The sequence below is a fragment of the Geotrypetes seraphini genome, chromosome 8, assembly GCF_902459505.1.
Source record: "Geotrypetes seraphini chromosome 8, aGeoSer1.1, whole genome shotgun sequence".
Taxonomy (NCBI): Eukaryota; Metazoa; Chordata; class Amphibia; order Gymnophiona; family Dermophiidae; genus Geotrypetes; species Geotrypetes seraphini.
Window position 1 is genome coordinate 84,049,555 of NC_047091.1, and position 18,067 is coordinate 84,067,621.

General features: G+C 43.8%; 1 protein-coding gene across 12 annotated transcripts in view; it reads right to left on the reverse strand.

Moving 5' to 3' along the window:
* Nucleotides 1-249: 249 nt before the first annotated feature.
* The window catches only part of LOC117365296 (excitatory amino acid transporter 1-like), a 207,744-nt gene continuing 189,926 nt past the window's right edge, over nucleotides 250-18,067 (reverse strand). For 8 of the 12 annotated variants that reach the window (XM_033955556.1, XM_033955559.1, XM_033955551.1 and 5 more), the window contains 6 exons: nucleotides 14,500-14,834; nucleotides 11,625-11,858; nucleotides 5,786-5,980; nucleotides 4,358-4,492; nucleotides 4,121-4,215; nucleotides 250-2,042 (listed from right to left, as the gene is read on the reverse strand). In XM_033955556.1, coding sequence (XP_033811447.1) covers nucleotides 1,927-2,042; nucleotides 4,121-4,215; nucleotides 4,358-4,492; nucleotides 5,786-5,980; nucleotides 11,625-11,858; nucleotides 14,500-14,834 — 1,110 coding nt within the window. In that variant the 3' untranslated portion in view covers nucleotides 250-1,926. Of the gene's footprint in view, nucleotides 2,043-3,667; nucleotides 4,216-4,357; nucleotides 4,493-5,785; nucleotides 5,981-11,624; nucleotides 11,859-14,499; nucleotides 14,835-18,067 lie in introns of those variants that run through there. The other 4 variants (XR_004540398.1, XR_004540397.1, XM_033955560.1 and 1 more) reach the window with 4 other exon arrangements.

Genomic DNA, 18,067 nt, shown 5'->3' on the forward strand with positions numbered 1-18,067 from the left:
CAAGTGCCTACATGAACAACACGCTCACAATCCACCCCTAACCACACCTACTTTCTGGTAGGCACCATGGACTAGACACCTACCAAGCTAGGTGTCTGCCATCCAACTGAGTGCAATTAATGTCAAATGTGAGTTGTTAATTGCCAATTAACCCCCCCTCCCTTTTACAAAACCGTAGTGCGGTTTTTAGCGCCGGCTGCGGCAGTAACAGCTCCGACGCTTATAGGAATTCCATGAGTGTCGGAGCTGCTACCGCCGTGGCTGGCACTAAAAACCGCACTACAGTTTTGTAAAAGGGGGAGGTGGTAAATTTTTTAAACAATTAAGTTAGGCACCTAGATTGGCTTGATGTGCCAATCTAGAAACATAACTTTAGGCGTCATTTATAGAATCGGGGCTTAAGGGTGCATTAGGGCTTAACACCTTTTAGTAAAAGAGCCTCTTAATTTCATATATACAACCAAAAGCTATTGAAGTGGTATACATTCAGGTTCAGAAGGTATTTATCCTATATCTAGTCATCTAAATGTGAGCTAACTAAATTGAAGCCTGTAATGAGTGCCCTCAAGGTTAGTGAATGAAATCTTCTCATGATCCTGGGAATGCCCATGGGGCAGAAGATTAAGAATGAGAAAGACCACCCATTCAAATTCCACTATGGTTTCCTGTAATCTTGGGCAAGTCACTTAACCCTAGGGGGTCCATATTTTTTTAAGGAAAAAAAAGAGGATAAATGGTCCCTCCCCATACTGCCCCAGCCCAAGCCCTGCCCTCACACAAACCTCGCATCCTCCTCTTCCCTGAGCCTGAGCATACACAGATGCGATGCAATGATATCACATCTGTGCATGCTTGGAAGCCCTCCAGATGCAGCCCCAAGCTCTGGCAAAGCTGGGGCCTTCCAAAACCCAAAGTGCCGGGTTTTCAAAATCCATCCAGATACCTAGATAGTCCTCTACAAAGAGGATATGTCTGGATAAATCCGGACAGCTGGTAACCCTACTTAACTTTGCCTCAGTTACAAACTTAGGCAGGGGAAATCCCTAGTGTACCTGAAAACTCACTTTGATCTATTACTGAAAAAGGTAAGACTTCTATCCAGCTATATTCGGCAGAAAATTGTTCCCTGAGGTTTTTACCCCATTCCATGTCTCTCTAGAAGAAAATAAGCATAGGCCTTGTAAAAAGTAAATTCTACAAGTTTTTAAAGTTTTGGAGCAGGGAAAAATGCTCTCACCCTTTCTCTAGTTACAAAATGGCTCAGGCTGAATTCTCCGTGACAGACTAGGAGAGCTTGGAGGGGAAGGGGGTGATGGTTAAATGAACATATTCAGAACACACCTTCTGTTCACAATGAGACCTGCAGGAGGAAGAGGAATCTGATCAGTTTTAAAGTTAAAAAAAAAAAAAATACCACTAGCACTGTCCTTGTGGCGGAATTCCAATACTAGGCTGTATGGACACTGAACCCTCAGTTTTTGAGCCAGGTTAGCATCCACCATGCTCATCTAGTCCAGTCCTGTGTTCATTCTGCACTGTTATACCAAAGCTGCACTAAGCAGCAGTTCCAAACAGCTCTTGTAAATGCACTGGACTAGAGCATTGGCTGAGAATGATTTAGTTCAATGAATAAGAAAATTAATAAATTAAATGACCCACAATGCTAGCTAGCTCATTTTGAAAATATTTTCCTAGAGAGCTGAAGTGTTTTTTTATTGAGCACTGGGGATGAGAAGAGATGGGGCCTGTACAAGGAATGTGTTTCCTTGCTGAGTACACTTCTCTTGCTCTGGTCTGGTTTTGTACTGTGGAACTTGGTGCAACTTTTTGCCTTTCTGTTCTTTCACATTGCTGTCTCACTGTCGCGATGTTTCAGGGACTCCCCTTCCTGGCAGATTAGCTGGTACGGTTTATCGCTCTCCTCAGTCAAAGAGCTGTCCATCTCAACTTCAGAGGTCCGTAACTCGTGCCGGGACAGATGTTCCACAATACCAGCTCCCAAGGAGTCTCCCAGCACATTGGTAGCCGTTCGCAGTCGATCCCTGGGAAACATAAATAAACTGTGAACCTTTAATAGGGAAGGGTAGATCTGGTAAAGGTTTGTAGTACTACGAGTGGGGAAGGAAGGCAAGGCTTGAGTAACAATTGGCGGCTGACCCCCATGGGTGGTATAAACTGTATGCACTATTTGGTCCTATCAGTGTCTGTTGTGCTTTATGTAATGAATATGTCATATCTAGAGGCTTCACTAATGACACTAAAACAGAGAGCAGGAAAGGCTTTAATTAAAGGGTAGGAGCAAAAATACTGGTAACACAAGACAAGGGGCCCACTGGACAGGGGAACATTAATATTCAACACTAGAGCACAAGTGACATTAGTAGCAGTAACATAGGAGTGAGACATTAGTAAAGCAAAAATAAGGGCAGGAAGAGTATTGATAGTAGCAACACCAGCTTGGATGGGGGGGGCATTAGAAAGGGAATTAAGAAAACCAGAACAGGTAGCTGAGGATATGGTGGGGGAAGCTCTGCAGGAGTAATAGCTGGGAACATAGGACGCACATCACAGGAGTTCAACACACACTCCAGATGCATTTGGTAGTGCAAAATGGGAAAATCTCTTTCATGCACAGACAGCAGAATATGATTTTGTTTATCAAATGGCTTGAGTCTATAATGAGCCACATGTTGCTTTGTCGGACCCACGCAGAAAGCTCTGCGGTACAACCTGGACACTACCACAAAACTAAAATGTAGTATGCTACATTCAATGAGCATTTTAACATCGCAGCAGTAATCTGTGGCTCATTGTTAAATGTCAACCTTCCTGTCAGTGCCTGAGAAGTGATTGGCTCAGGCACTGACAAAAAGGGTTGACATTAAAAAAAAACAAAAACCACAAACATGCCGCGACATGCATCAGTCGCTTACCCCACTCTTCAACCTAACACCTCTTCCTTCTCCCCTCGCCCCTAAAAACAATACCCTGGTGTTTAGCTGCACCCACTCTGCCACCACATGACCAACCCCTCTCCTCAATATTAAAAAAAAAAGTTGCCCTGGCGGTCTAGTGGCCCTCTGGTCCTCTTCCCTTCCATCCCCCCACATGTATAAATTTCCTGGTATTCTAGTAGTCCTCCCTCCCTCTAGTCCCCCCCAAAAATCTACTAGACACAAACTGAGGCTCCCCAACCTTGTACCTCAAAGCAGGAGCGATGCCCACTCACTCCAGCCTCAGTCACCAGCATCTTTAAAATAGTGGCACTCTGCCCCACATGGTGCATCCAGTTTAGCATAAGGGGCAGAATGATTGGGTTGGAGGGTGAGGTGCCAGTAGACACCTGCTCCTCCCAGCCAACCCTTCTACGCTTCTCCAGACCTGGCACAACACACGAGTAAACTTTTTTTTTTTTTTAGCATGACTGTGGAATAGTAAATCATCACAATAACATTAATTTAAATATATAATAATGTGGTCTGCGGTAAGGGTTTCTAGATGAGTTAACACCTGGACTGAAACCCTTCTTGCACTGCACTGCGCTGTAAAACTATATAACGCAGGTGTTAATTGTGTGACAAGTTTTCTGCATGGGCCCACAGACTGGTTGTATTTCTGCATTTCCTAGGCCTTGGTTGATGTGAGTGACCCTAGAACACATCAGTACCTTTGTGTGTCTGTATCTTGACTTGTCCTTGATCTTGGATGTGCTAACTGTGCATGAAAGAATCAGAGGGATCATTCAGTGCAGGAAGAAGTGTCAAATAATTACAGAACGAACAAAATATCTTCTATTGGAACACATAGAGTGCATGCACGCACACCACAGATCATACAGCACGGACAGCAGCAATGCAAGCTTCCCTTACTAATCTGACATTTTACAAATATGGTAACCCAAATTCTGAAAACTGGGAAAAGTGGAAGATAGCTGCTGCTTATTAGAGACCCCTGCTGGCCAACAAGTGGCACTGATGATGCACCTCAGAGGAGATACTCCTCTACCCCTTAGATCTAAGGCTGAACCATCTGAAGTTGGGGGAAGAGGACAGTGGCAGAAATCATCAAGAAGAAGGCAAGGGTAAAGATAAAGAAAAATGGTTGATTTTATTTTCATTGCCTGGATGCTGGTGTTCTGGGGTGCCGAAGAGTTCAGGATGTTTTGTCCCAGTGAACACGCCTTGCATAGTTTGTTCACCTGTGCAGTAAAGATTTCTGAATGAGGGAAAAGTAACAGATCATTCAGAGGTACATAGTGAGAGAGGAGCAGAGGCAAGACTGGAGCCATTGCCTTCGCCCTCCTACTACATGTACCCCACTCACAGTAATGTGCTGGCTCAGAAGAGGAAGGACTTACAGAAACCAGTCCACAGCTATGATGAGTGTAATGTCTTCAGTCGGTAGGCCCACCGATGTCAACACGATGATCATGGTCACCAGGCCCGCCTGAGGGATTCCTGCTGCTCCGATACTAGCTGCTGTGGCTGTGATACTGAGTGAAAGAGAAAAAGCACGGCTTTGCTCATGAAGCTCTGCAAAGTCATTTGGACAGACAAATGCTAAAGTGTTCCCATTCTGAAGAGCTTAGATTTAATTACTCAAGACTGAGATCTAAGTGAGTTATATTCAGGAAGAGTTACTTACAGGCTTGTGCAGCTTGAAATTTTTCTTGCTGTGTCATTTCCCATAATTTTCCTTGTGCAGGGGAATTTTGATATTGCAATGCCATTAAGAGTGCACACTTTTTCTGGAAAAGCGCATATATTTTGAGAGAATCTGCATATTTTGCAGAGTGTGCCTTATTCCTGATGTGTCTGCACTATTTGCCAAGAATGTACTCTCTTAGCAAATATTGCACACTCACAGGGAAATTCTATAAAATGCACCTAAAGATAAGTAGCAAATAGGCACCTAAGTTAGGCATCTAACTTAATTAGTATATTGGCTTCAATTATGGCTTTAATAAACTCAAAATTGAAAAAAATTAATTGGGTGATAGACGCCTATCTTCTTATGCACAATTCTACATGAGATAGTCGCTTAACGGTGCCTAACTCCAAAGGCATGTTTAAGGGCAGACAAAGACTTAGGCATCATAAGGTGCAATTCTCTAAAGTACATAGGTGCTTACAATGTAGGCTTTTAAAACCCTGGTCTAAATTGTAGGCGCCTAATAGGTGCCTAACTTTTAAGTGCCTATCTTTTTAGGCACCCAATTACAGAATCTGGGGAGTAGGCCTGCATTTTTTTTTTTCTGTTACTTCGGTGGTGGAATAAGCTAAATCAGAACCACCCCCAATCTTTCCTCTCCTTTTGCTTTTCTTTTTCCCCTGATTTTTTTTCATTCTATTTAATTTTAAATGGGTGAAAAAAAACCCCAGAATAAACAAAATGAATAGAAAAACAATTTTTCAGTGCACATCCCCTACTTCTGATTTCAGTCCTGCCTTCCTTGTCAACCCCTTATCAGCTCTCCACTGTTGCTACTATGAACATCAAGACATCAGGGATCCAATTGCATGACAGCTGGTGTGTGTGTGTGTGTGCCATGATGGTGCCTGTTAAGCCCAGGCCGAGCTTACCAGGCCCCTGTGATTTCTGCCTTCTGTTCATAGCAGCAGCAGTGATGTGATGATCAGATACTGGAGATCCTTCAGAGGAGACAAGGAAAATGCAAGTAGAAGTCTGAGACAGGCAGGTGAGGATTTTGCAGCCCTAGGCATACGCCTGTTAGATTGGCCCATAAATCCAGGTCTGGGTTCAAGCACAGATGCAATGTAATCACCTGATTGTAATGATCTGTCCAAAATTGAGTTCATAGTTGTTGACCTGGGCGATGAAAATGGCTGCCAGGGCTTCATAGAGGGCAGTGCCGTCCATGTTAATGGTGGCTCCCACGGGGAGCACAAATCTAGTGACACGCTTGTCCACGCCAATGTTCTCCTCCAAGCACTTGAAGGTAATGGGAAGGGTCGCAGAGCTGAGTGTAGGGAAAACAAGACAGCACAAGAATGAGCAGAAAGCTCAGGCCACAAAAACAGCAGGATGAACAAGGATGAGAGCATACAAAATTCTTGCATACCTAAAATTCTTCAGCAATCCAAAGTTTCTCCATATATGAATCTTTCTCCTTCCAATTTCTAAAGGCCCTTTTTTTCTATCACCTCCCTTTCTTGTTTTTTTTCCCTCCACTTAGCTTCTCTTTCCCTGCACCATTTGATCTCTTTCTCTCTTCCCCCCCCCCCACCATTTTAGTATTCCCTTTTTATTCCCACCGTTCCATTTTTCTTTCCGTCCTCTTTTATCTCTCCTTTGACCTCTTTCTTGCTTTCTATAGTTGAAGTTAACCATAGAAGGGCATTTTTGAAGGAATGTCCAAATCATAATTGAGTCTTCCTGCTTAAAATGTCCCCCCAAAATTTCCATCTTACAGCAATTTTTAAACAAGAAAAATATACAGATTTCTTGTTCAAAAATACATGACAATGATGTCCTTACACAGGAGAAGTCCATCTTGAACAACCATTTTACAAACTAAAACATTTAAGTTACAAATGGAGGAACACAAGGCACAGGGATGTCATAAGAACATAAGAATTGCCGCTGCTGAGTCAGACCAGTGGCCCATCATGCCATCCACTCACGCATTCTAATGAAAATGGCCACATAGATGATCTTGCACAACAGAAGTAATTAGTGCAGTGGGCTATAAACCAGTTCAAATCCCACTGTAGCTTTCTTTTTTGGGGGGAGGGGAGGGGGTACATGTGATCCCTCCAGGAACAGAAAAATACCTACTGTACCTGAATGTATACCACTTTAATAGCCTTCAGGCTTATAGGCAGGAGCGGTCCTATAATGAGGCCAACTCAGGTGCCACTCTCAAGGGAGTGGCATCTTGCTGCCAGCATACCTGCTGGTCGGCTGTCTCTGCCACTCCCCTTCCCGGCATCTAATCTTTTCACCCTCTCCTCCTCCCGATCGGCATTTTTTTCCATTCCCCCTTCTCCCACGTCTATCTTCAGATTTTGCAGCGGCAGCACAGATTCACAGAGTGACCCTGTTGACCCAGGCGTTTCTCTCCACTGTGGCCCACCCTCTCTGTCAACTTTTTGTTTCTGCTGGGGCAGGCCACAGTGGAGAGAAGTGCTTGGGTTGACAGGGCCGCTTTGTGAATCACTGCTGCCACTGAGAAATCTAAAGGTAGACACGATGGGGGGATGGATGAAAAAAAATGCCAATCGGGGGGGGGGGGGGGTGTAGAGAAAGTGAAAAGATTAGATGCCAGGAAGGGGAGCAGCATAGAGAGCCGACCAGCAGGTATACTGGCTAGCAGCAAGATGCCGCTCCCTCGAGAATGCCACCTGAGGCTGCTGCCTCAGCTGGCCTCATTATAGGACTGCTCCTGCCCAGTTGCATACCAAGGGGGGTGCGGTCCGCCCCGGGTGCACGCACTAAGGGGGTGCACAGCTGGCCCACCTGGTCTGAAACCACCCTCCCTAATTTGCCGCTGCTGCTTTCCTGAACCAGCAGCAGCGGCAGTAAACTTTAAATTGAGTCATTCTGGGATCTTTCTGCACCTCCCCGTGGCTGCCAGTCCACCCCCTCTAATGTAACTTCCTTGTTCTGGAGCAAATCCAGCAGCCGCTGGGAGGTACAGCAAGGTCCTGCGATGACTACGTTCAAGTTTACAGCAGTCCAGAGTTCTATCCACCCCCCTTTGTGAGATCCATCGCTGCAGCTCTTTCATCCTTTGGGCAACCTGAAGCGTAAGTGAACACACGCTGCCTTTGGCGGCCCAGAAGCTTTCTCTCTGCTACTGCTTCCTGTCACCTGTTCCCTTATAGGCAGGAAGCAGTAGCAGAGGGAAAGCTTATGGGCCATCAAAGGTAGCATATTCACTCACGTTGCTTGCTGCCTGAAGGATGAAAGAGCAGCTGACTTACCAGATCCTGTGGAGGGGGGGAATGCAGGGGGGTCGGGTCGCTGGGAAATCGGTGTGTGTGTGTGTGGGGGGGGAGGCATTAGAGAAATGCTGGACCAAGGGGATGGAGAGGGAAAAAAGAAAGATGCCAGATCTCTGGGGCAGGGAAGGAAAGGGGAGGACAGAAAATCCAGACTATGGTAGGCAATAGGAGGAGGAGGAGGAAAGAGAAGGAGAGACGAAGAGATACCAGACCACAAATAGAGAGAAAAGGAAGGAGAGAGATGGACAACAAAGGTAGGAAAAATGATTTTATTTTCAACTTAATAATTGAAATATGTTGGTTCTAAGAATTTACATCTGCTGTCTATGCATTTGTTTCTATTTCTCTGGTGGGTTCATAGACAGTAACGTGGAAGACAAAGGCGCGCGCCGAAGAAAAAGACTGCTTTTAGGGGCTGCGACAGGGGGTTTTGTCGGGGAGCCCCCCCCCCACTTTACTTAATACAGATCGCGGCGGCGTTGTGGGGGGTTGTAACCCCCCACATTTTAGTGAAAACGTAACTTTTTCCCTAAAAACAGAGAAAAAGTTAAGTTTTCAGTAAAATGTGGGGGGTTACAACACCCCAAACCCCCCACAACGCCCCCACAACTCGGCGCGATCTGTATAAAGTAAAGTGGGGGGGGTTCCCCCCCACACCCTCCGTCGTAGCCCCTAAAAACAGTCTTTTTCTTTGGCGCGCACCTCCGCGCTGCGCTCAGTTGTCTGCTCGCGCCTTTGTCCCGGCGCGCTTTTGACCTGACACCCTCTGGGGTTCATAGACAGTAATGCGGAAGACAAAGGCGCGCGCCGACAACTGAGCGCAAGACGGAGGCGCGCGCTGAAGAAAAAGACTGTTTTTAGGGACTGCGACGGGGGTTTTTGTTGGGGAGCCCTCCCCCACTTTACTTAATACAGATCGGTGCTGCAGAGTCTAGCATTCAGGTTTTGTTTGTTCTGCATATCAAGGCTAGATGTTCTGGTAGGAATGAATGACGAGAAACGTTATTGATGTTATGGCCCAAAGTAGGAACATATTTGTCGGCTCTCCTTCACCCCTTTTGGACTCAAAATGGCCCTCACTTTATGGAAGTGGCAGGCAGAGGCAGGCTTTTTTATCCCCAGCCGTGGCAATATTAGCTCCCATGCTCATAGGAATTCTGTGAGCTTCAAAACTGTTACACTGTAGCCAGTGCTAAAAACCGTGCTAAGATTTTGTAAAAAGAGGGGAGGGGGGTAGTTTGTGATTACATATTCCATACTGGGCAAAGGTGTTTTCTGTGTTCTGTGAGTATAAAAAACATGGTTCTCTGTTAGCATTGACTGTGCAGGATCAATCTGTACTAGTCTGGCTTGTTTAGTTTTACAATGGGTGTAATGATGTCCTACTGCTCACTGCAGTATGTAAGATGTTGCCTTTTCCTAGGTACACTCTTCTTGTGCGATATGTGGATTGTTACTAAAAATCATGTTTTTCATATAGATGAGGGGGTGTCAAAAAATGATGGGCCCCGGGTGTCACATATGCTAGTTACGCCACTGCCCCGGTAGAGCAGGGGCAACCAATGGAGCCTACTTTTAATGATATGGTTGCTGCCCCCCACTAGAGTGGCTGTACTTAGGCAGTTGCCTAGTTTGCCTATTGAGAAGTCCATCCCTACGAGTCTGCAGCATTCACAGCCCAGGCAAAGTCTGAGCTTTAAATGAAAGAAGGTTTCACCATCAGAAAGTACATAAAATGATAATTCGGCTGCTATCAGCTCTCTCATAGGAAAAGATGGTGGTAATGGCGCTACTGTAGTCCTGTATCTGCTTCTGTGTATGTCTAGTGGTGCTAAAATGATTAATACCAGTGAGTGATGTCAGCTACCTAAGCCACTTCTAGAAATTACTAATTGTGAAAAGCTGTCAGAAATTTCCTCTTTCTGAAGCTAATGTTTTCACTGAACCTCAATTTTGGCTCTCCAATAAATCCCCTCAACTCAGGATATCTTCTAGGATCTAAGTACACCAGGAAGGACTTACATATGTCTTCTTTCCTTATTAAATCCATAAGAACAGAAGAATCAGATTCTTTTCAATCATTTTATAAAATCTTTAAAAACATAAGCATTGCCTCTGCTAGGTCAGACCAGAGGTCCATTACGCCCAGCAGTCCACTCACGCAGCGGCCCATCAGGTCTAGGCCTGTATAGCAATCCTCTATCTATACCCTTCAATCCCCTTTATCTTCAGGAAATCGTCTAATCCCTTTTTGAAACCCGTTCTCTGTCTTATCACACCCTCTTGAAGCGCATTCCATGTGTCCACCACTCTTTGGGTGAAGAAGAACTTCCTAGCATTGGTTCTGAATCTGTCCCTCTTAATTTTTCAGAATGCCCTCTAATTCTTGTTGTTTTTGAAAATTTGAAGAATCTGTCCCTCTCCACTTTCTCTATGCCCTTCATGATCTTGTAAGTCTCTATCAAGTCCCCTCTAAGCCTCCACTTCTTCAGAGAAAAGAGCCCCAGTTTCTCTAATTTTTCAGCATATGAAAGGTTTTCCATACCTTTTATCAATCTCATCGCTCTTTTCTGTACCCTCTCGAGTATAGCCATATCATTTTTAAGGTACGGCGACCAATATTGGATGCAGTACTCCAAATGCGGGCACACCATTGCCCGATACAACGGCAGGATAACTTCTTTCATTTAAAACTCTGCTGTTTTCAAAACAGCTAAAGAATTAATTTTGTCGAGTCGTTCTTTTGCTTAATATCAACAATCTTGACTCTTTTTATTCTTCTTTGTCATCTTATTATAATTTCTAATTAATGACTGTTAACCAAGTCGAGCTCCAATTTATGGAGAACGATCCAGTCTACAAATTTAAGGTTTAGTTTAGTTTTAGGTATTCAAGCCAATATCATTTTTGTCACCTTTCTCTGGACTGCTTCAAGCATTTGCCAAAATGTGGCTGTTTTGGGTTTTATGCTTTTTAACAATAAACTGACTTTTTTTTGATCATACTGCTAACATTGTTCTATTTGTTGAATCCAGCAAAACAGTAAAAGACAGTCACTTAAGGGCAAATTCTATAAGAAGCGCCCAAAAGTTAGGCGCCTAATTAGGCACTGTTCAGCGCGATTCAAGTAAAATTGGGTGCTGTTTAGTGAATCTCGCTGAGCGGCACCTATTTTGGAGGCGCCCAATAAATAGGCCAGCTCTAGGCACAGCTAAAAGTTAGGCGCCCATGCGAGAGCTTAAGCATGCTTAAGAGCAGGAATTCTGTAAGAAGGCGCCCATCACGTAGCCATGCCCAACATGAATAGCGCCTATTTTTTTTGAAGGCTGCCTAAATTTTTAGAGGCGCCTTGTTACAGAATCACGCTTTCTTGATAGGCACCTACGTTTCAATCAGTGCTGATTAAAAAGTTGAATTGAGCCTGTTCTTCAATTTAGATAGGCACCTCCGAAATAACTTTAGGCGCTGGTTACAGAATTTGGGCCTTAACCCTCCATTGCCCCAAATACACAACTTAAATTGTGAGTCTACCAGGGACAGAAAAAGTACCTGCATAAAGTATATGTAAACTGCTCTGATTATACCCACTGAAAGGTGGTATATCAAATCCATGATCCTTTTACTTGATGAGGACAGAAGGCTAGTGAGGTAGTTTACCTGGACGATGTTCCCAAGGCAGTGATGAGAGCCTGGATCAACCCACTTATAAAAATCCAGGGATTCTTGCGGGTGACAATGAAGTAGAGAAGGGGCAGAACGATGAAGGCATGGATGAACAGCCCACCAATGACAGTGATCGTGTACATGCCCAACTGACCACCCATTACTGCCAGATCCTCCATTTCCAGGATCTTACCCGAAATCAGGAACATGATTCCAATGGGTGCATACCTAACAAGGGACAAATATCAAAATATATTACAGATGCTATCCCAGGATGATGAAAAGAGAAAAATGTCAACAAAGTGCAAAACAAAAATGATTAAAATGTCAAATCATTGATTTTTTAAAAATATTTTTATTAACCAATTACAACCAATCACATACAGTCCATTAATAATAAACTTATAATTGTATGCATGACTTAAAAAATGGCTGACAAGTTGCACTGTTAGCTCTTTATCTTAAAGTGCTTTTCCTAATTCTGGCATACTATATCAGGAGTTAGGAAGAGTGTGGTGGGTTGTTGCAACCCTCCTACTCATCAATTTCTTTTTGACTGTTTAATATTTTATTTGCAGACACTAATGGCCATATTCTATAAACGTCCCGATTGTAGGCGGTGGCAGATGTCCTACCTCTGTCTAACCAATCAACCCGAGGAAGGCCACCTACACTGTAGGTGTCTGTCGCAGTTGAGGGAGATGTCTAGAGATACTTAAGCTCATCCAAGTCAGAGCTTTAACCACAGTGGCCAGTGATTAAAAAAAACCCTAATGTGGCTTGATAAAAGGGGGCCTTAATTTTTAGGCTTCTAGCATTTGTATACAGACACTTCACATTGTGTTTTCCACTTATATCTACAGTCTGCTGAGAAGTTGACAGGGATATAGTCCTTTACTCTACCTTCCTCTTAAACACTCCTGGCTTTTTTTCACCATTATTGAAACCTCTCTATTGGGACTCCATAAATACTGTATCAGTAGTATCCTTCAAGGATACTCCACACTGAACCATCCGCTCCTGGGTGACTGTCGACTTCCACTCCCCCCTCCCCCCAATCTCAGTTTAAATGATACTTAATAAGTGAGGGATAATTACATATGAAAACAGGGGCAACTGTATAACTATTCAGACTTAACCAGCACATAAAGATAGTACAGGTATTAGTGCAGGCCTATGTATGTGCTCAACCTGGCTCTGAATATTGGAAGCTAATCAGATTCCACCCCTGAAACGCCCCCAACACATCTGGCTAACTGGTCATTTCAGCACCACTAACTAGAGCCACTGAAAATTGCCAGATGGCCACATATAAGCGAGTTAACAGCAGCTATTGGCAGCTATTCGCATCTGGTTAACTTGCTTTAAATATCAGCTTGCTTGTATCTAATGCCTTACGTAGGAGAACAAACAAGAAAAACTGCAGCAAGCATGTACAAGATGCCAAGTCTTTAAACAAAAATAAAACTGAAAACACAATACTTGAAACAATGAACAGTTTGTATCCAAATTATGGTCCAATTGTGTGGAAAATCGGGACCCGACATGGACCGTGTTTCAAAAACACATTCCTTCCTCAGGGGTCCTGAAAAGTGTTCAACGCACGTTGGGGAACCATAACGATAACAACTGATAAAAGAAACGATCTAGACGACTGAAAACCGAGTTGGCTGAGAACCTCCGCAGGTGCTGTGTTGAGAGCACTGCGGAGGTTCTCAGTCGACTCGGTTTTCAGTGGTCTAGATCATTTTCAAAAGACAGACCGTGTTGGTTCCCAATTTCACACACAATTGGACCATAATTTGGATACAAACTGTTCATTGTTTCAAGTATTGTGTTTTGGGTTTTATTTTTGATTAAAGACTTGGCATCTTGTACATTCTTGCTGCAGTTTTTCTTGTTTGTTTATTGCTTGACGTATTACTGCAGTCCTGTTGGATTTTTTTTGTTTGTATGCATAGGAGAACACACACAAATAATTCCACTTAAGGGATTGGCCAGTACTAGATGTAGGAAAGGACCACAAGAGTAGAAATATGTCTCCCTGATACAGGAGAGGCTCCTGGCTGTTTAAATTACTTTTCTGGGGCATATTCAGAGACACTTACCTGAATAGCATCAATGAATATACCCAATTAGCAACTAAGCTGAAACCAGCTATGTTAGTCTGGGGACAGAGATGGCACTTATCTGGTTAAGTACCACTATTCAGGACTTAACTCGATAAATTGGACTGCATAAAATGCAGTCCTATCTTTATCCAGTTTCACTTATCTGGTTACAGGTTGAATATTGTATTTAACCAGATACTGTAAGTTTTATCCAGCCGCCTATACCCGTTTATTCAATGCCAGTGCCTAGCCATGGCCTGGCATTGAATCTGGACATAATGCTAGTGGCAGTCAAAAATAAGCTAACGGCCTTCAGCTAAATATTATCCCCAACATGTTTTAATGCTATTAGCATACACTAACACAGCAGTGCACATTAGTAACTCTAGATGAAAGTTTAACCAATGAGGAGCTCAATTTTGAGTTGATGAAGTAGATGGTAGTGTGGAGCTGGGGCTTATAATGATGAGGAATCAGAAGGGAGAAGCTGGGAATGGTCATGGGTCAATGTTAGAGGCACGAGAACCTGTACTGAAAAGGGGTTGACAAATGAGGGTCCAAGCCTTGAGCAGATGAAGGATAAGTAATGAAGGAGCAGGACAGATACAAGACTGTTAGGGAATTTGTCAAAGTGACATTGATGACTTCTAATACTCATAGAGCATTATTCACTCAGGTTTTCTCAAACCCTGAACATCTCTTTCCCAGGGTATTAACTTCTAGGAACTGCCTACCCTGATGGAACTTGTTACACTCACCAGATGATTATGGCCACAAGTCTCATGATAGCTTCATTGAGGCAGTCAAAAAATTCCCTGAGTGCTTGGCCCTGCTGCTTCATGTTCCCAATCACCAGTCCAAATAATATGGAAAAAATGACCAGTCCCAAAGCATTCACACCATTGGCTGAGCCAGGCACAGGGATGATTTCCTCTACATTCAGTATTTCCTGCAGGTTTCCCATGGCTCGTGTCACATTCTCAAGGATGCTGCTGGCATTTTCTAGTGCTGCAGGAGAATCTGTTGCTGCTGAGATGGGCAAAGTGGGCACCACTGGTTTCTGGACCACTCTTGTGCTATACTGTGTCTTGTACTGAAAGAGAAATAGGTTTCTAGGTGAAATGGTAAGGTAGGAGAGACAAAGAGATCTGCAAAGTACATTTTTCTAGGCCTTTCATTTGCCACCCCCCACCACCTCTTCCCTCCACGCACGCGCGCCCCCTTTCCATTCCCCTATACCTCTAGTTGAAGTTGTTGTTTGCAGCGGTCAACAACGTGCTCTTTGCGACCCCATCTGCTCTCCCGCTGATGTCACTTCTGGGTGTCACGCATAAGAAGTGACATTAGAGGGAGAGCTGACGGTGTCGTGAGGAGCACGTTCTTGACCGCCACGAGCAACAACTTCAACCAGAGGTATGGGGGAAGGGAAGAGGGCGTGTGGTAGGCAGGATCGGGGAAGGAGTGGGGGCGGAGATGAGGGCGGGGGAGGGGAACTACCATCCCGGGCACCTCTCACCCTTGTTATGCCACTGACTTTCATGCTCACAATAAATGGTAACGTAGTCTAACATTGCAAGCCTAGTAACTCAGAATAATCTGTACTAGGTTATTCTTTGAGACTGACAAATAAAGTTCATCATACTCTATATTAAAAAGACTCAGTTCAGAGGCCCTGTAGATCTAATCAAAGCTATTCATATATCTATTGTTTGGGCATGCACAATCAATTTATTGACATCCCCAACATCTGGAATAAGGCAAAGAAATGTGCTGTGCAGCCTCACAACATGGTATCTCTCTAAATCAAAGGCAATAAGCCAAAACTATCTGCTCACACTTTACTGGTCACTCCACTTTATTTCAATATTTTCTGCTATGCTTATACACCTCTGACTTCCTATGGAACAACGATGAAAATGAATAAAGACATGAATACTCAAAATCAAACATGGTTGTTTGAAAAGACACTTTTATGTGTAGGCTGGATTTACAGAATTCCTTCTACAATTTTCAGAAAGACCCAACATTAATGTGAAAGTAAACGAATGGACCCAAATACTGTGTCATTCCATGTCACAAGATGTGTCATTCTAGTACAACCAGCTCTAAGGATCATGGGAGAGTACTCCATTCTCAAATAAAAATTAAAAACATAAGAACATAAGAATTGTCGCTGCTGGGTCAGACCAGTGGTCCATCGTGCCCAGCAGTCCACTCACGCGGCGGCCATCTGGTCAAAGACCAGCGCCCTAACTGAGACTAGCCCTACCTGCGTACGTTCTGGTTCAGCAGGAACTTGTCTAACTTTGTCTTGAATCCCTTGTTTTCCAAAACTCTAAAGGCTCTTCCTCCGTGTCAGGACTTCAAAACAAAGCTTCTCTTTTTAGAACAGCATGCAGTCCTGATTGAGCCGAATGCAATATCCAAAGACAATGTGCATGGAAAAAGAGCGGTATATTGGTACCTTAGTCATCATGAGCCATTTGATGGCTGATAAAGACTACCAGGACCAACATTTCAGCCCACTGTTCTTTCTTATTGAGCCTACTTAATGTTGAGGATTATCTTAAATTTCCACTCAACTAGGGTTCTTCTGTCCTTAGTCAATATTTTCCTGAATTCTGCTACTAGTTTCTTTCTCTGGTACTGAGATGCTGTTCCACGCGTCTTCCTCCTTTCTGTAAATAAATATTTCTTTATGAGACTCCTGACACTGCCCTGTTTGAGCCTTAGAGCATAACCTCTTCTTCAAAAACGTCTCTTCCCTTCTCTTTTCACAGAAAGTCATTGACATAGGGGGCAGACCACAGGACTGCAGAAAAGGAAGTTTAAGTGTAGACTGTAGATACTTTGGTTTATATGAGTACTGCATTCTTCTTTTCAGCAACACTTCTCCCTCGGTATTCGCAGGAGATAGGGGCAGAGCCAGACTGCGAATTGCGAAAAACCGCAAATATCTTCTCGTTCGGCTCTGACCCACCCCCGCCTCCCTCCCGCCTTCCCCCCGACATCCCGGCCTTACCTGGTGGTCTAGCAGGCTTTCGGGGCAGGAGCGATCTTCCTACGCTCCTGCCCCATGCAGATCGCCAACAGGAAATGACTGCCGTGAGTTCCCGTAGTCTCTCGAGACTACGGCGGGAGCTCACGGCAGCTATTTCCTATTGGCGATCTACATGGGGCAGGAGCGTAGGAAGATCGCTCCTGCCCCGAAAGCCTGCTAGACCACAAGGTAAGGCCGGGATGCCAGGAGGAAGGCTGGAGAAAGGTGGGAACGTGATAAAATATGGTTTCCCCTCCCCCCCCAAAAAAAATCGTGAATTTGTGAAACCGCGAGTGTGGAAACCACAAATGTAGAGGGAGAAGTGTAAATGAATATAGCAGCATGTTGTGCAGCATAATCAAGTAATTGGTGATATGTGCATACACATGATTGACAGGGAGAACATGCTCTTTTTATTTTCCACTTTGTTACAGAGTTTTTGAAGTAAAAATAATTTTTTCAGTTCTTCCCTTCTTCCTTATAGCTTCCTGCCTTGGCCATCTCTCCTTTCCATTCATTTTCTCTTCTCTGTTTCATGCTATTGTTACACTGGTTCTAAGTAGGGCTTTTAAGTACATTCCTCTTCATTTTCAGTTTTGCAACATTATCCCCCTCTTCTACGAAACTGCACTAGTGGTTTTTAGCGCAGAGAGAGCCACACTGAATGGCCTGCGCTGCTCCCGACGCTCATTGAGTTCCTAGCGCTGTTTCATAGACGAGGGGGTAAGTCACTGCTACATTTACCAGAAGAGGTCAAAGGCCAGGAAATCCCCCTAACACTTCCAGAAGAAATCCTACAGGAACCCTTTACCTGGAGCCAGTAGCCATATGGCATTACTTAAAACTGCTTAAATGCGGCATATCAAGTAAATAATCCCAAACCAAAATAAATCTGTAAGTTTATATTTTCATATTGCATTAAATAATTAGTTTGCATTCAGTTTAATTCTTTGAGTGTTATTACTTTCTATATTGGCTACGTTGAGGAGTGTTGTATGTCCAGATGGATATGTGCAGGGCCGGATTTTCCTATAGGCTAACTAGGCTTCAGCCTAGGGCCTCAAGATCCATGTCACATTTTTTATAAAGGTTAGTACCAATAACAACATGATTCATTTAACATATTGATATATATCACAGTAATGATGTATTTTATTATCTCTCATGTAATTTACAAACTTAAAAATGGGAGGTGAAAGGGCCTCATAAGTGGAATAGCCTAGGGCCTCTTTTCATCTAAATCCGGCCCTGGATATGTGTGTATGTATATGAAGTGATTAAAATAT